Raw genomic sequence first — 16,497 nt, 5'->3', positions numbered from 1 at the left:
TAAATGGGCCACATGTCCCAGTTAACATAACCACTTTTTATTTCCTTTCATTTTTCCTGGGGTTTTTTTCGGGGGGGGGGGGGGAGGGAGTGGGGGGTGTGTGTGAGCCTTGTGCCCAAACAAGCCATAGAGAACTGGGAAAATACTGAGATCCTCCAAATGAAAAAGAAAAAAGGAAAAAAAGAAAAAAGAAAGGAAAAGAAAAAAAATCCACAGGCCATGCAAACCTGTTACTGTGACGCCTTTTACAATTCCTTATTTAGAGAGAGAGAGAGAGAGAGAGAGAGATACACACTCACATACACTACTTACTAGTGCCTGGGGAAATGTTAAAATACATTTCGGGCCCTGGCTATATAGAAATGCACTCTAAAAACACAGACACAGTATTTTGTTTTATCTGTTGCAAAAAAAAATGTATTTGATTACTTGAGTAAAATTACAGTATCTCTGTTGTTAGTAAGTATTAAATGTTAAAGAAATTGGACCCCCCCCTTTCCTTTCAACTTTCCAAGAAAGTGCATGTAACAGTCCAATTTTTTCCTTCCATACCTAATACAAAATAAACGAACACTATACCTGCTCTCTTGATCAAGAAGAAGCATTTGCTCTTGTAAGGAACGTATGTACATTTTAATGAAAGTGATATTTCTTATTGTATATACAAGAGCATCTACATTTTCTCCACTGAAGGTTGTTCAAGATGCTATACTTAGCAGCATTGTGAAATTCCAGCACAAATTTTCTATTGTGAATATACCTACAAGGCAAAATGTTACGTCTCAGTTTCAACTACCAAAACAACACTTGTATTTTCTCTAAAGAATTCTGCGTGCTTATTACTGTACAGAAACTTATCAACATTGAGGACGACTCAAGTAAAAAGCACAATACAAATCGCAGTTCAAAACGGAAATGGTTAAATCTACCAAAAAAAAAAAAAAAAAAAGCAGGTTGAATTTTAGAGTAAAAAAAAAAAAAAAAAAACCCAAAAAACCAAAAAAAACCATAAAACGAAACAAAAAAACCCCAAACCTTTCAAAGAACCACATTGATCAGTCTGTACTTCCAGTCCTTTGCTTAAATTTGTTTAGAAAGATTAGACAATGTGTTTGCTGATAAAATTTCCCAGCAGGATCAAAGTGTACATTTATATACAGACTTTATTAGAGATCTAATGCATCACTGAGGCATTGCATTAACACCAGATTCATATTAAACCGGATATAGAAAATAAGTTAATGCCAGATTAAGACCGCCTAGCAGGGCAACTTGTGATTGCCATAAATGTTACAGCGCTCTAGTCAATTAGTATTTAGTCCAAAATACAGAAGACCAAAGTTAACGCTTGCATTCTGTTTGCAAAGCAAGGTTATATCACTAATAAATAAGCTTTCTTATAACTCTAGAAGTTGAACAAAGTACAAAAGAATGTCTTCATCATGTTGTAGTTCATAGATCTGGGGGAACCAGGAGGGAAGGGGTGGGGGGGGGGGAGGAGGCAACAGTGGGTCTCCTTCTGGAAGGGGGTTGTTATTTCTCCAGCCAGGGTTGCTTTAACTTGTGACAATCTCTTTGCTGTCCTCCACGAAGCGGGTGAAACGGAAGTTGGTTCCGTTCTCACTGCTGGCCATCTTCTCCAGGCCGGCCAGCGGAGCGCTGGGCTCTGAGTTCTGGAGCTTCTCCAGATTTCCCGTCAGCCCACTAATAGGTGAGCTGCTCCCGCTGCCGAGGCTTCCAGGAATTGGAGGGATGCCGCCATTCTGAATGACGGAGATCTCATTGGCCTTCATCGCCAGCCCGTTGGAGAGTGCCGCTGCATACTGATTCCAGAAGCTGGAAGGATCCCCGCTTCCTGACCTTGCCGCCAAATCCTTCTGGAACATTTCTGGGAACTTGACAGGATTGCCTCCTAGAAATGTCATGGGGCCATCCACAGAGAGCCGCCGACCCCGTCGTGCAGGCGTGCTATTCCACATGTGAGTGCCCATGTGTACCTGAGAGGAGGGCAAAGGGGCGGGGGTGGGAAGGGGGCAAAGAAAAAAAAAAAAGGGAGAGAGAGAGAGAGAGAGAGAGAGAGAGAGGAAGGGAGAAGCTTAATAGTTGAATCTGTCTCCACTCATATCCCAACACCCGACAAAGCAAGTGGCCTACATGTCTATTCTCATTAAGCGCCAGATAGTGGAGAAGGTAACGGGAGCTGTCCACTCTGGCCGCCTCCTAATAACGCGCTCGCTTCTCCCCAGCCCTGGGCCGCCTTCCCTCTTCCTGGGCAAAGATGCCGGCCTTACTTACTCTTTTTTTATTACCCGTATTTAGTTTATAATGGCCTCCAGCAGGCCAGGCTGTCGCAGATAGCTCCTTTCAGGGTTAGAATTGTTATGTCCACTCTCATTGCAATGGTAAGTATTGTATCTGACACCCTTTACCCTATAAACGTCCTCTGCAGATGGGAAGAAAGTACCCCTCGCAGATTGCCCATCGCAGGGCCCGTGCGCGGCGAGAAAGAGCCAGAAAGTAATTATTCATCTCACATTACTGGCAGCGATCTCTAGAGAGATACTCTGTCAACAAAAAATGTACACAGTGAGAGCACTCAACTGTTGCTCTAGAACCTAAGCATATTTGCTTTATTTCCAACACATATCGGGAGGAAATGTATAATCAATTATCATAATACCCATTTAGCCGAGCAGTGACGTGATGGTTTTTAGGAGAGCAAGCCACGCTGGGCTGCATACTTGTGAAAAACAGATGCATCCGCCGAGGAGGACTGTAATTATTAAGTGATACGGGCTGCTCACAGGCCACGTGGAGGTCTTTAATCAATACCCCATGGCAACGCCGGGCTGTCGCACTCGGTAGGTGAGGCAATTCATTTGGTGCACTTAGCGAGACAGCAAGAGATGGGCAGCTGCTTCGCTGGGGCACCAAATTATTCAATGTGCTCTCACGTCCAGCAGGCTGCGGCCCGCCCCGAGACACCTGCCCCGACCCTGACCCGCGCGGGCGCCTGGCCGCGGTGGGCCACGTGCGGCAGGTGCCCCGGCGAGAACGCCCTCTCCCTGCGTGGTTATCGGGGCTGCTGGCTGGCTGGGCGGGTGGGGGCGGGGGGGGGGGGTGTGAGGGACAGACAGAGTGAGGTACCTTCAGATTGCCTTTTGTCGTGAAAGCTCTCCCACAAATAGTGCAAGCAAAGGGTTTCTCTCCAGTGTGAGTTCGCTCGTGAATCTGCAGGGCACTCGACGAGGAGAAGGTCTTGCCACACGTGTTACAGTAATGCTGTTTGGGGGTTCTCCTGGGCAGAGCCGGGAGCAGAACTGGGGACGTGGCAGAGGAGGACAGAGGCCCAGAGGGGACGTGACCGGTGGAGGTGTCCTTGCTGTCCTGAGGCGTGACGTGCACGAAGCCGTTGACCTCTGTCTTGATGAGAGATGACAACGAGCTGGCGGGGATCGCCGCCGAGTTCTGATTGGGGCCGAGGTTGGGGCTGGGCTCAAAGAGCTGTGATGGTAGGTCCCGCATCTGATGTGTCAACATGTGCTGCTTCAAATTACCCTTTGTGGAAAAGCCGCGATTGCAAACCGTGCAAATAAATGGTCTCTCTTTGGTATGACTTCTGTAGTGAATGTCCAAGGCACTCTGACAAGCAAAGGTTTTGCCACAAATGTCGCAAGCAGTATTTTTAAATTTACCCCGGTCTCTGAAAGGGAAGAGGATCCCCAAAGAATCTTCCTTGATGATTTTCTCTGCGTGGCTGGACGTCAAATCCAGAGCCCCACCGTTCACCGGGGTGGGGGACGGGCCGTTGGCGAACTCGCTCGGGACTGCCCTCTGGGGCTTCTCCTCCGCGCCGGGGGACTTGCGGAGCTCCTGGGTGCTGTTGGACGGGGACAGAGCCTGCATGGAAGAGGTAGACTCTGAGATGGCCGGGCTGCCCGCACTCTGGCTCTCCATGTCGCCGCCCACCGAGGACGAATCGTTGGTCAGGACGTCCCCCTCAACGGAGCCGTTCTCCATGGACTTCAGGCTGGCCTGCAGCTGCTCCGCCAGGCCGGCGCTGATCATCTTCATCTGATTTTCCAAAGCAGCGATGCTTGACATCTCTAGGGGCAAAGGCGAAGAAGATAAGCTGTCCTGGGACGCGTCCGCGGACTTGGGCGTATCGGGGATGCTGCCCTCAGGACAGTCCTCCATGTTTTCGTCGGAGAAGGTGTCCAGGTCATCGAAATTCTTCTCGTCGAAGGAGCCCGTGTCGGACTCCATGGACTCGGGGTAGCTGTCGGGGACTGGGGTGTTGGGGATCTGACCTCCCATGTGCATTCGGATGTGCTGCTGCAGGACCACGGCGTTCGTGAACTTCTTCTGGCAGATGGGGCAGGAATGCTGGACTCTGAGCGGGGGCATAGCACGGTGGACGCTATAGTGGGTTTTGAGGTTCCCTTTCGTGGTGAAAGCCCGGCCGCAGATCTTACACTTAAAGGGCCTCTCCCCGGTGTGCGTCCGGTAATGCATCTTTAGGGCGCTCTGACAGCTGAGGACCCGGTGGCAGATGATACACTCGTTGGGGTCAGTGGCCTTCTTGTCAATGTTCTCTACCAACTGCTGAAGCTTGGAGGTCTCTGATGCCTGGGCCGAGTCCAAGAGCCCCCCGAAAGGAAACTTGGCCTTGAACTGCTCAGACATGAGCGGCAACAAGGGGTTGGTGAAAGCGGTGGCCCTCCCGGGGCCACCGTCGGCCGTCGCCACCGCCGGGGAGCTCAGAGAGCTGCCGCTGGCTGCCGGGGCAGAGCTGGGGGCCACGGTGCCGTCCTCGCTTTTGCCACCGGAGGGTAGCGCGGGGGGCCCTTCGGCCTCCTCTGCGAGCCCGCCCGGGTTTCGCGTGGCCGCCTCGGGGGCCCCGGAGTCACTTTTGACTGAGCCCGGGGGGCTGCTGGCAGAATGGCTGATGGGGATCGGGGCTGGCTCTTCGGTCTTGATGAAGGGTGCGAGGCTCGGGAGGGTCGGGGGCAACGGCAGGCCGACCGAAGTGGTCAGGGTGGGCAGGACCGGCTTGGTGTCTAGCCAGCTGGTGACCGGCTTCTCCGGAGGGACGGACATGCCGTACGGGATGCCGGTGCTCGTGGGGATATTGTCCAGATGCTCAGGCACGGGATAGGGGTTCATCTGGATATGAGGGTATTTCTCTTTGTGGCGCTGGAAGTGGACTTTGAGGTTCCCCTTGGTGGAGAACCTGTTCCCACAGATGTTGCACTTGAACGGCCTCTCGCCGGTGTGGGAGCGCAGGTGGATCTGCAAGGCACTGTCGCTCCCGAAGACCTTCGCGCAGAACCTGCACTTGTGTTTGAAGAACGCCTCATCCGAAGCGCTTTTCGCTTCGAAGGCGGTGACATTTGGTGGCTTGCTTTTTCTTTGCTGGGCCAAGGCGGACAAGGGGTTTAAGTCCTCCGCAGTCGTTCCGATGTTGGGCAAAGGGCTGGGGAAAACCGAGTTAGCGGGGGCCGGCTGAGGTAGAAGTGCACTGGACGCAGGATTTAACAAACTGCTTATTGCAAAAGCTGGTGACGACGACGCCGAGGCTGCGGGGTGGCTGGCGTGGGAGGCGCCGGCGCTCGAAGCCGCTTTTTCCGAGGACGGGGTGGTCACCGCTGCCGCCAAGATGTTAATGCTGGGGGAAGCGCCGCTGTTGGGTGGGAGGGTGTGGCCAGAAGTGCTCTGAGGTAGCTGGAGGGGGGGCAGCTGTTTCACACCGCTGATGTTGGCAGACTGGCTGGCGAGGCTCTGTGCCAATCCAGCTGCCGCCGCCAGCTGCTGAGATAAATGGGAGCTTAGTGTGGACAAGGGGTTGGCAGATGTTCGTAAAGTACCTTGAGAAGGACTCGAAGATGTTGGCAAGTCTGCGTTCTGAGAAGCCAACAGCAATATTTGGTGACGGATCTGCTCGATCAGTTGCAGCTGGTGGATCTGCTGTTGCTGCAGGGCGAGGAGCTGCTCCATGAGGGCCGGGACGGCCGGCTTGCCTCCGGAGGCCCCGCCGCACCTCGCCTCCTGCGAGAACTGGGCCACCGCCACCTTGGTGCTCTGCAGGTTCTCGATGATGACGTTGCTGTTGATCACGGAGAAGTTGCCCAGTGTCGTCAGGTCCCCGAGTTGAGGTAGAGAGGTTGTGATCGCTGAGGTACCTGTGGAGGGGCCGCCGCTGCAGCCTGGGGTGACCCCGCTCCCGCCCCCCCCCAGGGCGCCACCGCCACCTCTGTTAGCCGCCACCGGGGCCTCCACCTCCATGGACTCTTCCCTGTCGCGTCCGCCGTGTTCCGGAAGGTCGCCGCCGTCGGCCTGATCCGTTTTGTTCACGGTGTCATTCATTTGTTCGTCGGGGTTATCGGGAGGGGGACTGGGAGTGAAGGTGTCGGGCGGGGTGGCCGGGCTCTCATTGACGATGAGAACTAATTGATTTTTAGTGCAGTTCTTCTTGTGGAGGAGAAGATCCGATAACTCAAAGAACTCGGCACAGCACCGGCCACACACGTGGGCGTCCTTGCTCTTGGTGGTGCGATTTGGTTGACCTTTCTCTGCGTCTCCTGCAAACATCAAAAGGGGCAGGGTTAGAAAGGGGGCCGGGCCACACAGGGTCACCCGCGCCTTCGCAACCAGAGGGAGGTTGATCCATTGTTTTCTGTCTTCCAAACTCAACACTCTTGCCCCTGGAAAAGCAGTCGATACTACCCAAGAACGTTCATAATTAAATCTTAGGGGTGTGGAGGAATCCCTATCCATCCGGCATCTCAGATAGCCACGGTCTTCAGATAATCCATCAAAATATAAAATACTGCGAACTGAAGACATCAGTGCATAATGCAATTCCATAGGCCACTATTGATTTCCAATATTTTATACACCTTATTGTCTACTCATCCAGAGAGGGTCCAGCAACCATTCTGAGGACTTATTAGGCTCTTGAGTTTCTGTCAACCTTATTCATTTTCAACTGATTCAGAGATATCTGTGACAGTTTGTTCTGTCACTAAACTAATTTGTAGTCATTCAGATTCCAATCAGTTGTTGACAAGGGACGGGAGAGAAATGCGGATCACCAAGCTGAGGACTGACAACTTAAAAATCACCTCCAGCCCCTACCTAGAACCTGAGCCGAGGCCTACCCGTGACAAACACGCTTTAGCCACACCAGTAACAAATCCTCCAGGCTGCTCAAGACTCAGTTGAATACAAACAAGAAAGCAGCGCGCACGCACGCGCACACACGCGCGCACACACACACGCGTGCACACACACACGCGCGCACACACACACACACACACACACACACACAACGAAGAGAAACACAGTGATCATAATCCGTTACAAGGCCTGCCTGGCACCTATATATCACCCCGTGGCATGTTTATTTTTAAAATTAAAGAATGCAACCCTGGCTACCACTCCACCGTTCAACTTATATATGCCATTGTGCTCCAAATGGCAACGTTACGCCTGTAAATATTTCATCAAGAGTGCTCTCTGTATCTATAAAAAACTGGCAGAAGATTTACATTTCTGATTCAACATCAACTTATAGAAGGATGCGCAGTTAAGGGGAAGGGAGGAAATAATTCTTGGTTTCGAGTTCGCAAATGCTGTGCCATTCTCCTTGTCTGAATGCCTTTAAAAACAGTCGGCTATTCGGTGTTATCAATTGTTTAACAGATTGTCCTGAACCTTTCATTATAAAAATCCCTTTATTTCATGTTTGTTTCCACTGGTTGCTCAGATTTCTTCTCACTAAGATCCATTTGTAAATTAAACATAAAAATCTCCAACGGCAAGCTAACATCCTATTCAAAGACAGGATGGAGCCTTATTGTTTGCCCAGCATGGGGAACACCAACTTCTGTTGTACAAATGGTGTGTGGTCATCTCCGAAGGCTGTGAAAAAAAAAAAAAAAACTGTTTAATTCAAGGATTACCTCCCTGCATGCTTTTCTGCAGAACTGAATCAGATAATAGTTAGTTTCCATGACTTCCAAATTGAATCTCCCAAGAAAACTTGCAAGGGGGGAAAGAAAAAAACTAATTGCAAATATGAATAAATACCAACTCAAAATGTTGCTTCTTCGGTAAACGTCAGAGGCAGCTCCTAAGGGTCAGCCATTTGCCTCTTTGTAGTAAACATCCTAAAAAGCTTCAGTAGTTTTGCATTCCGGAAAATACAATTAATACCTAAATACTAACTTCTGGAAATTCCTTTAACTCTATTGGCCTTGCGTGGTGCCCGAGTTGATGAGGAACCCGGGTGAAGTATGCCAAATGCAGGCACACTTTATTCACTGTGAGTGTTATCTGAGTAGCTAAGTTATACTCAACAAGCTAGCTTTTCTAATAACACCCATCTTTTAATCTCCACAAGGGTACGCAGCAAAATGCACTAACAATACCAAACAAATCTTGGCTGTGGCAGAAAATACCAATAATGATTCAGTTTTAATTTAATGTTTAATCATCTTAATTGGCACCGGGTTCCTGTGCACATTCAAGGTGCTGTTTTAAGCACTTTCTGTGTCTCTCCCTGCCTTAAAATAATGTAAACAAAATATTAAAGGAAATTCGCTGCAGTTACGTCGCTTAACTTGGGACAAAAATAATGTGACAAAAATTCTGTTTAAAGCTTCTTATTTTGACAACCAATTTTAAATGATGCATCCATTTCAGATGCTTATTTTAATCTAGGAAATGCAATTCCTAATATATTCAACAGAAATGTTATTTCTTTCTCTTTGCACATTTCCATATGTAATGGTTATGTTTCCATGTACTTTTACAGCCAATTATGAAGGAACAAAAGCTATTCTGTTTGTTCACACATTTTCAACAAAATGCATTAAAACTATTATGTCAGCATGTTCTATTAAGCTCTGCATTCAGTGGAAAATACTTTTCAAGCAGCTCACATTTATCAAAACATAAAGCCACTTTAAAACACAGTTTTGCTTGGTCAGCTGGGCTTAGACAAATAATGACAGATTCAGGACTAAATAGCTAGCAAGGGAAATCAGAAAACTGACTTCATCAATTGTACACATTACAACGTAGTTGCCTTCAAATATTTAGCACATCTGTGTTCACGATTAAAGGGCATTTTAATTCTTTATAACTTGCAAACATCTGATATTCTCATAATATATAGACAAAATGAAAAGAAGCTTACTTTACAGGATTTCGCTGATTATTACTTTCCTGGGCTTGAATCCTACATTTGGGCTGCTTCAAGACTCACTTGAGAATTTTCAAGTTTTTCCAACCTGAACATTTTTGTATTTCGGGCCGTGCTAACTGGACGGAAAATAGAGGTGCTTAAAAATATGCCTGCTTGCTTCGAAGAAAGACGGTGTTAAAAAGCTGCCTATGTTTCAGCTTGGATTTTCACAACATTTTAATAAGCTGACATGTGATTCCACTGCCGAGTCAACTAATTTAATTTCTGGATGTTTATGAACACCAAAAAAAAAAAAATTCTGGTATCTATTTTGATTTATTTCAAAAGCAGGTGTCGCTGTACTGTAATAGCTCTTAACTTTAAATGTATCTGCATTCTGAACTGAACTCCAACAAAGACGCTCAACAGCAACAAAGACAAAACATGAGGACTAGTTTGAATCTTTAACTACCAAAGGGAGTATTTTAAGTTGTAAGACACACACACACACACACACACACACACACACACACGTACAAATGTGTTCCAATTCATTTTTCTGACCGGCTGCTATCTTGTTTCTCAATAATCTGTTACACAGGATTGCAACTGGTGATCCCATTATAGTAAATACAGTTGCCTTGTTCCCTGTGCTATGGTGAAAATAACATTCCAGTTCCTTCTCTATGGGTTTTGCATCCAAATTAATTTTATGATCCCAGTCACAAAGGAAAAATTTAAGAAGTAGTAGTTTTCTGAGTATGCACACACACAAAGATCTCTGGCATTTTTCTGGGATTTTTTTTTTTTTAGAGGATAAGGGGGTGAACTTGTAGCTCCATTCAGTTTATGCTAAAACCCTGGATGTTTCAGTTCTCATACTATTTAGGTACTTGACCCCCAATTCAAATTTGTCAGTTTTTCATCATCTCAACCAAACATTGCAGAACAGGAGGCAGAAAATGGAAGTGTTCCAGTGTATCTGTCTACTGTGAAAACAAAAATAAAACTATGCCCCACACGGCAAGGTTTAGCCAAGCCAGGAAAAAAACAAAACAAAACAAAACAAAACAAAACAAAACAAAACAACCCTATTCTACCACATTTAGCTTTCTTTTTTGGAGCTCTTCAGAAAGATCCTTCCCTTTACTTTCCACTACCTGAAGATCACATTAACGTTTTTAATGGAACCCCTCGTGATTGGGATTGTGGAGCCTATAATTTTAACAGGCTGTTCTTTCCCGGAGACCCATTTGGAGAGGCCATCAGCACCGTTTCTGACTGATTGGTCTTTCACCTTTTTATTATCATCATTATTGTTCTGCACCGATCTGGGAAAAGCCTCCACCTGAATGTCCAGCTCAAGATGCCACAGAGATTTTAAACACTGCCACATATGCTCTGTATATTCTCCGTAATGTCTGAAGTTTCCTCTGTGTGATATGCAACCAAATGACACATTTACTGGCCCGCTTCAATTCCCTCCGTGTTCTGGCCGGGATTAGTGGATCCTTGAGTGGAAGACTACAAGCGAAGGCTCTGGAAAAAATAACAACACGGTCCAGACACGCCTTTTTAAACAGTGATACAAGCCCACCTAACGTACACAATCTGTGTTGGGGGAAAATGTCTTCCCCTCGGATGAATCAAACTGAACGCTAGATGGGGTTCCAGTTGCAAGGGTTTTTGTTCAAAAACTTCTTTGTGGCTTTCCTATTCCAGTGACGCGTAAAAAGAGAGACTCCTTAAGGCGAGATCTCAACTTTGACTACATAAACATTGGCAAAGGCACAAGAAACTAAATCCCTGTTGTTTGAGGGTAAAGCTGAGCTATGGGAACTACCTGTCAATCTTCCCCTTTGGGGGTCTGGCATCTGAGGGTGACAGGGGAATAAGGTTAGGAAAAGACACCAAGCTGATAAGGTGAAACTAAAATAAACTGCTAACTTCCTGCTAAGTGACCAGGAAGACTGAATTTGGGGGTCACTGGGAAGATACTGAAGGACATATTATGATCTGGACCTTGTCACCTCTGCATGGGAGGAGGCTAGCAAAGGTTAAAACAGCTCGACACATTAGCTTTTGTAAAGCCTGGCACACACACTTTTTTTCTGCCGGGGGGAGGGGTGCTGGGGCTTAGGATAATTTACCATCTTTGCTAAACTGCTAAATCACTGCGGCTTTGGTAATCGAAGAATATTTTGGACGACGTGGCTGGCTGTACCAGGACAGGTCTCAGAAACACCGAATTAAGACCGCACGAGGACTTTGTTCCGGTTATGAGCTTGGCTTTTAACCATTTCAACAAACTTAGCAAACTGCGAGTCGGGGCGGATCTCTCGCACTCGCACTGAGATCCCCACATGAGAGATGTGGGTCTCTGCCTTCTAAAGGGCTCTGGGTGGAGATGAACTGCTACCTGCAAACGCAGAAGTGAAATAAAGTCCCCAAAGAATAACCTACAACTTGGCACTTGCACCTATAAACCATAGGAGAAACTTGATGTACAAGAAACCATGAGCTGTTCACTATCACAGATTTACTTTTGCATCCAGTCTCTCGTGCCCCACTACACTTTGCTTGTTGTGTGTGGTTTTGCCATTTTTAGAAAGTATCTGCGGCCCGAAGCAAATCCCCCCAAAACTGCATTTTCTCACCCAGAATCTTCCATTATGCCACAAACTTAAAATAGGCCTGATTACCCATGAATTCTTTCCAACTGCCTTATCTTGCAGGTGTCGGTTTTTCAAAAAAAAGCAATTAATTATAGTTCTCTGTAACCTTTTGGGCCCAGAAATCAATGTGTTGCCATTAAGCTGCTCACAATGAGTAAATTACTTTGGTAAATAATAGAATTTCATTATTAATATAAATAAGAGGAATGTTTATGATACTTTATATGAGTCAGTGTTTTATCTCCAGTTCGTGAGGTTTTTATCTTTCTTCCAATATTCTCTTTTCCTTGAAAAAGCGGAGTGCCACAATACTTTAATAAATGAATGGAGTCTGAATGGGGCCATCCCTGCAGTTACTTGAATCTCAGAACCACCACCCAAGGAAGAAAACCCCAAAACACACACACACACACACACACCCCCTCTGAAACCCAGAGCTTAGTAAAGAACCCACATAGAAATCATTAGATTCTAATAGTCCCCTTCCTCAAGAATGATTTATCTCAGTACATAATTTTTCCAGTGGCAGTCACCTTTCTACAAATGATTCCAGGCTCGCTGAATATTATTTAAAAGACAAGTTAATATGTGCCATAATCCTGGTTTCATAAGACATAGAAAACTTCCCAACTTTAATGTAGGGTGTCTGTGGCATTACAGCTGCACCCAAGTAGAATTAACACATGAACATTGGAAGACTGACCAAGTAATCTTGTTTTCTTGAACTTGTTCTGATGGAGTTATCCGTGTGGCTGTTGGGCATGGCTATGGCTTTCTTTGTATGCGCGTGCACACACATGCGCGCGCGCACACACACACACACACACACACACACACACACACACACTCATGCTTGAGTGAGGCACTGTCTTCTAAAAATTTAGGAACCTGTATACATGTGACAAGAGAAACCCCCAAACAAAACCAAAAACCAAAACAAACCAAACACAACACTCCAACCCCATCAACTCTTTCAAGTGTGTGTTATGTGTGGGGACATGAACAGACACTGCTGAATTCCTTGTGGGAAAGATGGTGACTTTTGAAAGGGAACTCCCAGAGATGTCATCTACTCTGAAGTCCGTTTATCTCTCAACTGCACCCAAATAAAAAGATGGGGAGTGTGCAAGGCCCTCCTGTAAGTCAGATGCTGAGAAGGATTAGTTGTGTACTAATATTCTTACAACACACTAAATCCTGTAACCCTATTACAAAATCTACCCTCTAGGCAGCTTCCCCCAAACTTATTGTTCAACCATGTAAAAACAGTCATAACCTAGAACCATTACCACCGAAGAAAAAAGGGGTGGGGGGTGGAGAGAGGTGAGAAAGAGGGGAGAGCGGCTCTGGACACAGTGCCCCTAACACTTTACTGCTTCTTAGGACAATGAATCAGCTTTAGGGGAGAAAAAAAAAAAAGGAAGAAAAAGGAAAGAGATGGAGGGAGCAAGAAAGAATGAGGAAAAAAAGAAAAGGAAACTTGATTCAGTTACTTAATTAACTTACCTCAAAGCTCAAAGAAACTAAAAAAAAAAAAAAAGTCTAATAAATAATAATGGTAAGAGGTAGTGAACTCCTTTTATGCCATCGCTTTATGAGAAGCCTTAACTATTAAAAATTCCGGATTCAGAAGGCGACAGGCGAAAAGGCAAAGATGTACCAGACATCATTTCTTCCCCAAGCCCGAAGCCCCGAGTCTTTGGCTCCCTTTTTGAAAATGTGTGAAATCGGTACAAATTTACAAAACAAAACACAAAACAAAACCAAACCCGAAAAAACGCTTTCTTCTCCTCCCGTTTGGTTTTTCCTACAAATATTGGGAACTTGAACAGTATTCCGGGGCGGAAGGGCTCACCAGAAACTTTAGGAAAGGTGGGTGTGGGGGCGAGAAGAAGAAACCAGCCGAGAAAACCGGGGAAAATATTCGGAGCTGTTGCTGCGGCCTTGGGTAAATTTCACCCCGATCTACCTCGCATCCCCGGTTTGGCCTCGGGTGGAAAGCGGGGTTCGGGGGCTCAGCTCAGCGGACTAAAATCGCAGAGACTCGGGTAAGGCTTGAAGCTGCGGAAAGTACTGGGGTTGAGGGGTGCAAATATTTGTAAAGCCATTTTCTTAACGGGTCGCGGTTCTCCCCAATTTCTCACAGGGACCCCTATGCCAGCAGTCTCCTTTCCCGACAGCCGGGGTGCCGGGAGTGGGAGTCCCGGCGACTTTGCCTCGGCTCTGCGCGGGTCCCCGAGCCCCAGCTCTGCTGAGAAGCAGGCCTCTGGGGAAGGAGCCCGGGGACCGCGGGGCCCGGGCGGCCGCAGAGTTTAGTGGACAGAGGTGCCGATCCCAGGCCACACTTATGAGCCCTGTCGGGTCCAGTTCCCTCCTCCATACCCCAAAAAGCGGCCCGGGACTTGAGCATTCCGAGTGGCATCCGGAGCCGCGGAGCCCCCGCCGGGGTTGCCCTCGTCCTCCCGCGGCCGAGAGGCGAGCATCGTGCAGGGGACCGAACCGGGCGCCGCTCCTTCGCCTGCGGCGCTGGGCCTGGGAACTCGGAGGCCCCTAAAGTGAACCCCCCTCAGGGACAAGGAGGGACTCGAGGTGTCCTCCCTCCGTACCCTAAATCCCCTGCCGGGATCTCTCCTACTCTCGGCCTCAGCGCTCTCACACAAACTTTGTTCTAGACTTGTTCATTCCCTTCGGGACCCCGCAGTTGTCGCCTCCACCCGAGAAAGCCAATGCCTCTGTTTCGGGGGGGAGGGGGTGTTCTCCTCTGGCCGGAGAGCCCCCCCCCCCCCCAGCCCTGGAAAAAGACCCTTACGATTCCTGGAAGCACGGGGTACCACGATCCTCTGCGGGAGCACACCCAATCTAGAGATTTCTTCGGGGCTGGGCAGGGGGTGCATGTACTGGGAGAAAAGACGCCGGGATAAACTTGGGTAGCCGGCCCCCAACACTGTCCCCCGTCCGCCTGCACTGTGTCTCGGAAGGAACCAGCAGCAAAGAGCACCCTCCACCCCTGCCGCGACCCCAGCAGGTCGGGCACGGGCGCCCCGACACAGGTCCCCGTCTTCTGGTAGCTCTGAGCCCCTAAAGTCACCCCATTCCGCCGCGCCGGCCCAGGTGGAGTGTGAGCGCTTTGGGGGGGGCGCGGCACAAGGGGGCTCCCCCACGCTGGGAGTTCAGCCCGGAGCACCAAGTAAACTTCCTTCCCGCGGGGCGGCAGGGCCGGCGCGGCGGAGGCCTGCCCGGGGGCCCCGGGCGCAGCGCGGGGAGCGCAAGGGGCCCCGCGCGGCCGACCTCCGCCCGCCCCGCGTCCAGCCGGCTCCCCGGGCCCCGGCCGCGGCTCCCCGGAAAAGCCGGGCCGGAGGAGCCAGGCCGGCCTGGCCGAGCTCCTCCCCACCCCCCCGCCCCCTACCCGGGAAGACCCAACAACTCCGGAAAGATCCTGCCGGGAGAAGTGTTTGCTCTCCCCGAGCCAGGGAGGGAAGCCCGGCGCAGGCAAATTGGAAATTTAAAAAGAAATTAAAAAAAAAAAAAGAAAGAAGGAAGGAAAGAAAGAAATACGCTGAGTGGGAAAGGCGAACAGGGACCCGGCGGCGGCGGCGGTGGCGGCGGCGGGGCGGTGGGCGCGGAAACCAGCCGCGTGTGCGTGGGTCCGGGTGTGCGTGAGTGTGAGTGCGAGTGCGTGTGTGTGCGTGTGTGTGTCCGCGGCGCGGGCCGGAGCACTCACCATCTCGCCGGGGGAGCGAGGCCACTTCGGGGTCGGATTGGAAATGTTGAGGCTTCGCTTGCTTCCTCCGCGACATGCTGGCTCAAACATCAGCTGGGGCAGAATAAAAAATTACTAAAAAAAAATCTTCTCAAAATTACGGAAATCGAGCGGCGGCGGCGGCGGCGGCTCCCCCCGCCCGCCGGCCCGCCCGCCCCCTCCCCGGCTCCCCGGCCCCGGGCGCAGCGCGCATGTGTCCTGCTATAATTATGATTATCAATAATGCATTGCGATTAATCATAGAGGGGCTCTTTGAAAGGCGATTGGCACCGGGCCAGCGCTATTCAAACCCGCTCGCCTTAATCAATTAGTTCGTGATTTGCTGCAGACCCCTGTCTCTCCGCGCGCTGGCCCAATAAGCCGGCCGCGGGGCTGGCTCTGCGCGCCGCGCCGCCCGACACTGGGTTAACCCTCTTCGCGACCGCCCGGGACTCCGCGGCCCGGCCGCCGCGGGCCTGCCTCCTCGCCTCTGCGCGCCCGGCGCCCGGGCCCGCGCCCCCCCCCCCCCCGGCCCCCCCCATCCCGGGCTGGGCCGACCCGAATTAGCATGCCCTCCCCGGAATTAAGCCTCCCGGGTGGGGGGTGGGGCCGGGCGGCGGGGGCTGGAGACCCAGGCTGCGGGCGCGCGGCGAACTTCCCAACTCCGGCGCTAGGCGCGCCGGACCGCGGGGGGAGGGAGTCCCGTGGCGGGATTTGGGGGGAGGAAGTCCCGTTTCGTGAGTGTTTCTTCGTTTCTTTAAGAGCTACCAGAAAACAGCCCACCCCCACCCCATAAAAAAAAAAAAATAAGCGAGTGGGGAAGAGCCAGCCCCACGCCGGTCCGCCTCCCGCCCGCGGCCCGGCCTCCCTCCCGCTCGCCGCCTGGCTCGGCG

At 49.8% G+C, this 16,497-nt stretch overlaps 1 protein-coding gene across 1 annotated transcript; it reads right to left on the bottom strand.

The window, feature by feature from the left end:
- Nucleotides 1–460: 460 nt before the first annotated feature.
- SALL1 (spalt like transcription factor 1) lies at nt 461–15,675 on the bottom strand. The gene is made up of 3 exons (XM_047835941.1): nt 15,587–15,675; nt 3,148–6,581; nt 461–1,997 (listed from the first exon to the last, which is right to left on the bottom strand). Exons 1-3 carry the CDS (start codon nt 15,660–15,662, stop codon nt 1,557–1,559), a joined length of 3,951 nt encoding a protein of 1,316 aa, XP_047691897.1. The 5' UTR covers nt 15,663–15,675; the 3' UTR covers nt 461–1,556.
- Nucleotides 15,676–16,497: the final 822 nt, after the last annotated feature.

This window comes from Prionailurus viverrinus, chromosome E2 (assembly GCF_022837055.1).
Source record: "Prionailurus viverrinus isolate Anna chromosome E2, UM_Priviv_1.0, whole genome shotgun sequence".
Classification (NCBI taxonomy): domain Eukaryota; kingdom Metazoa; phylum Chordata; class Mammalia; order Carnivora; family Felidae; genus Prionailurus; species Prionailurus viverrinus.
Note: the sequence above shows the minus strand (reverse complement) of the source record. Positions and strands in the feature narration are given on the sequence as shown.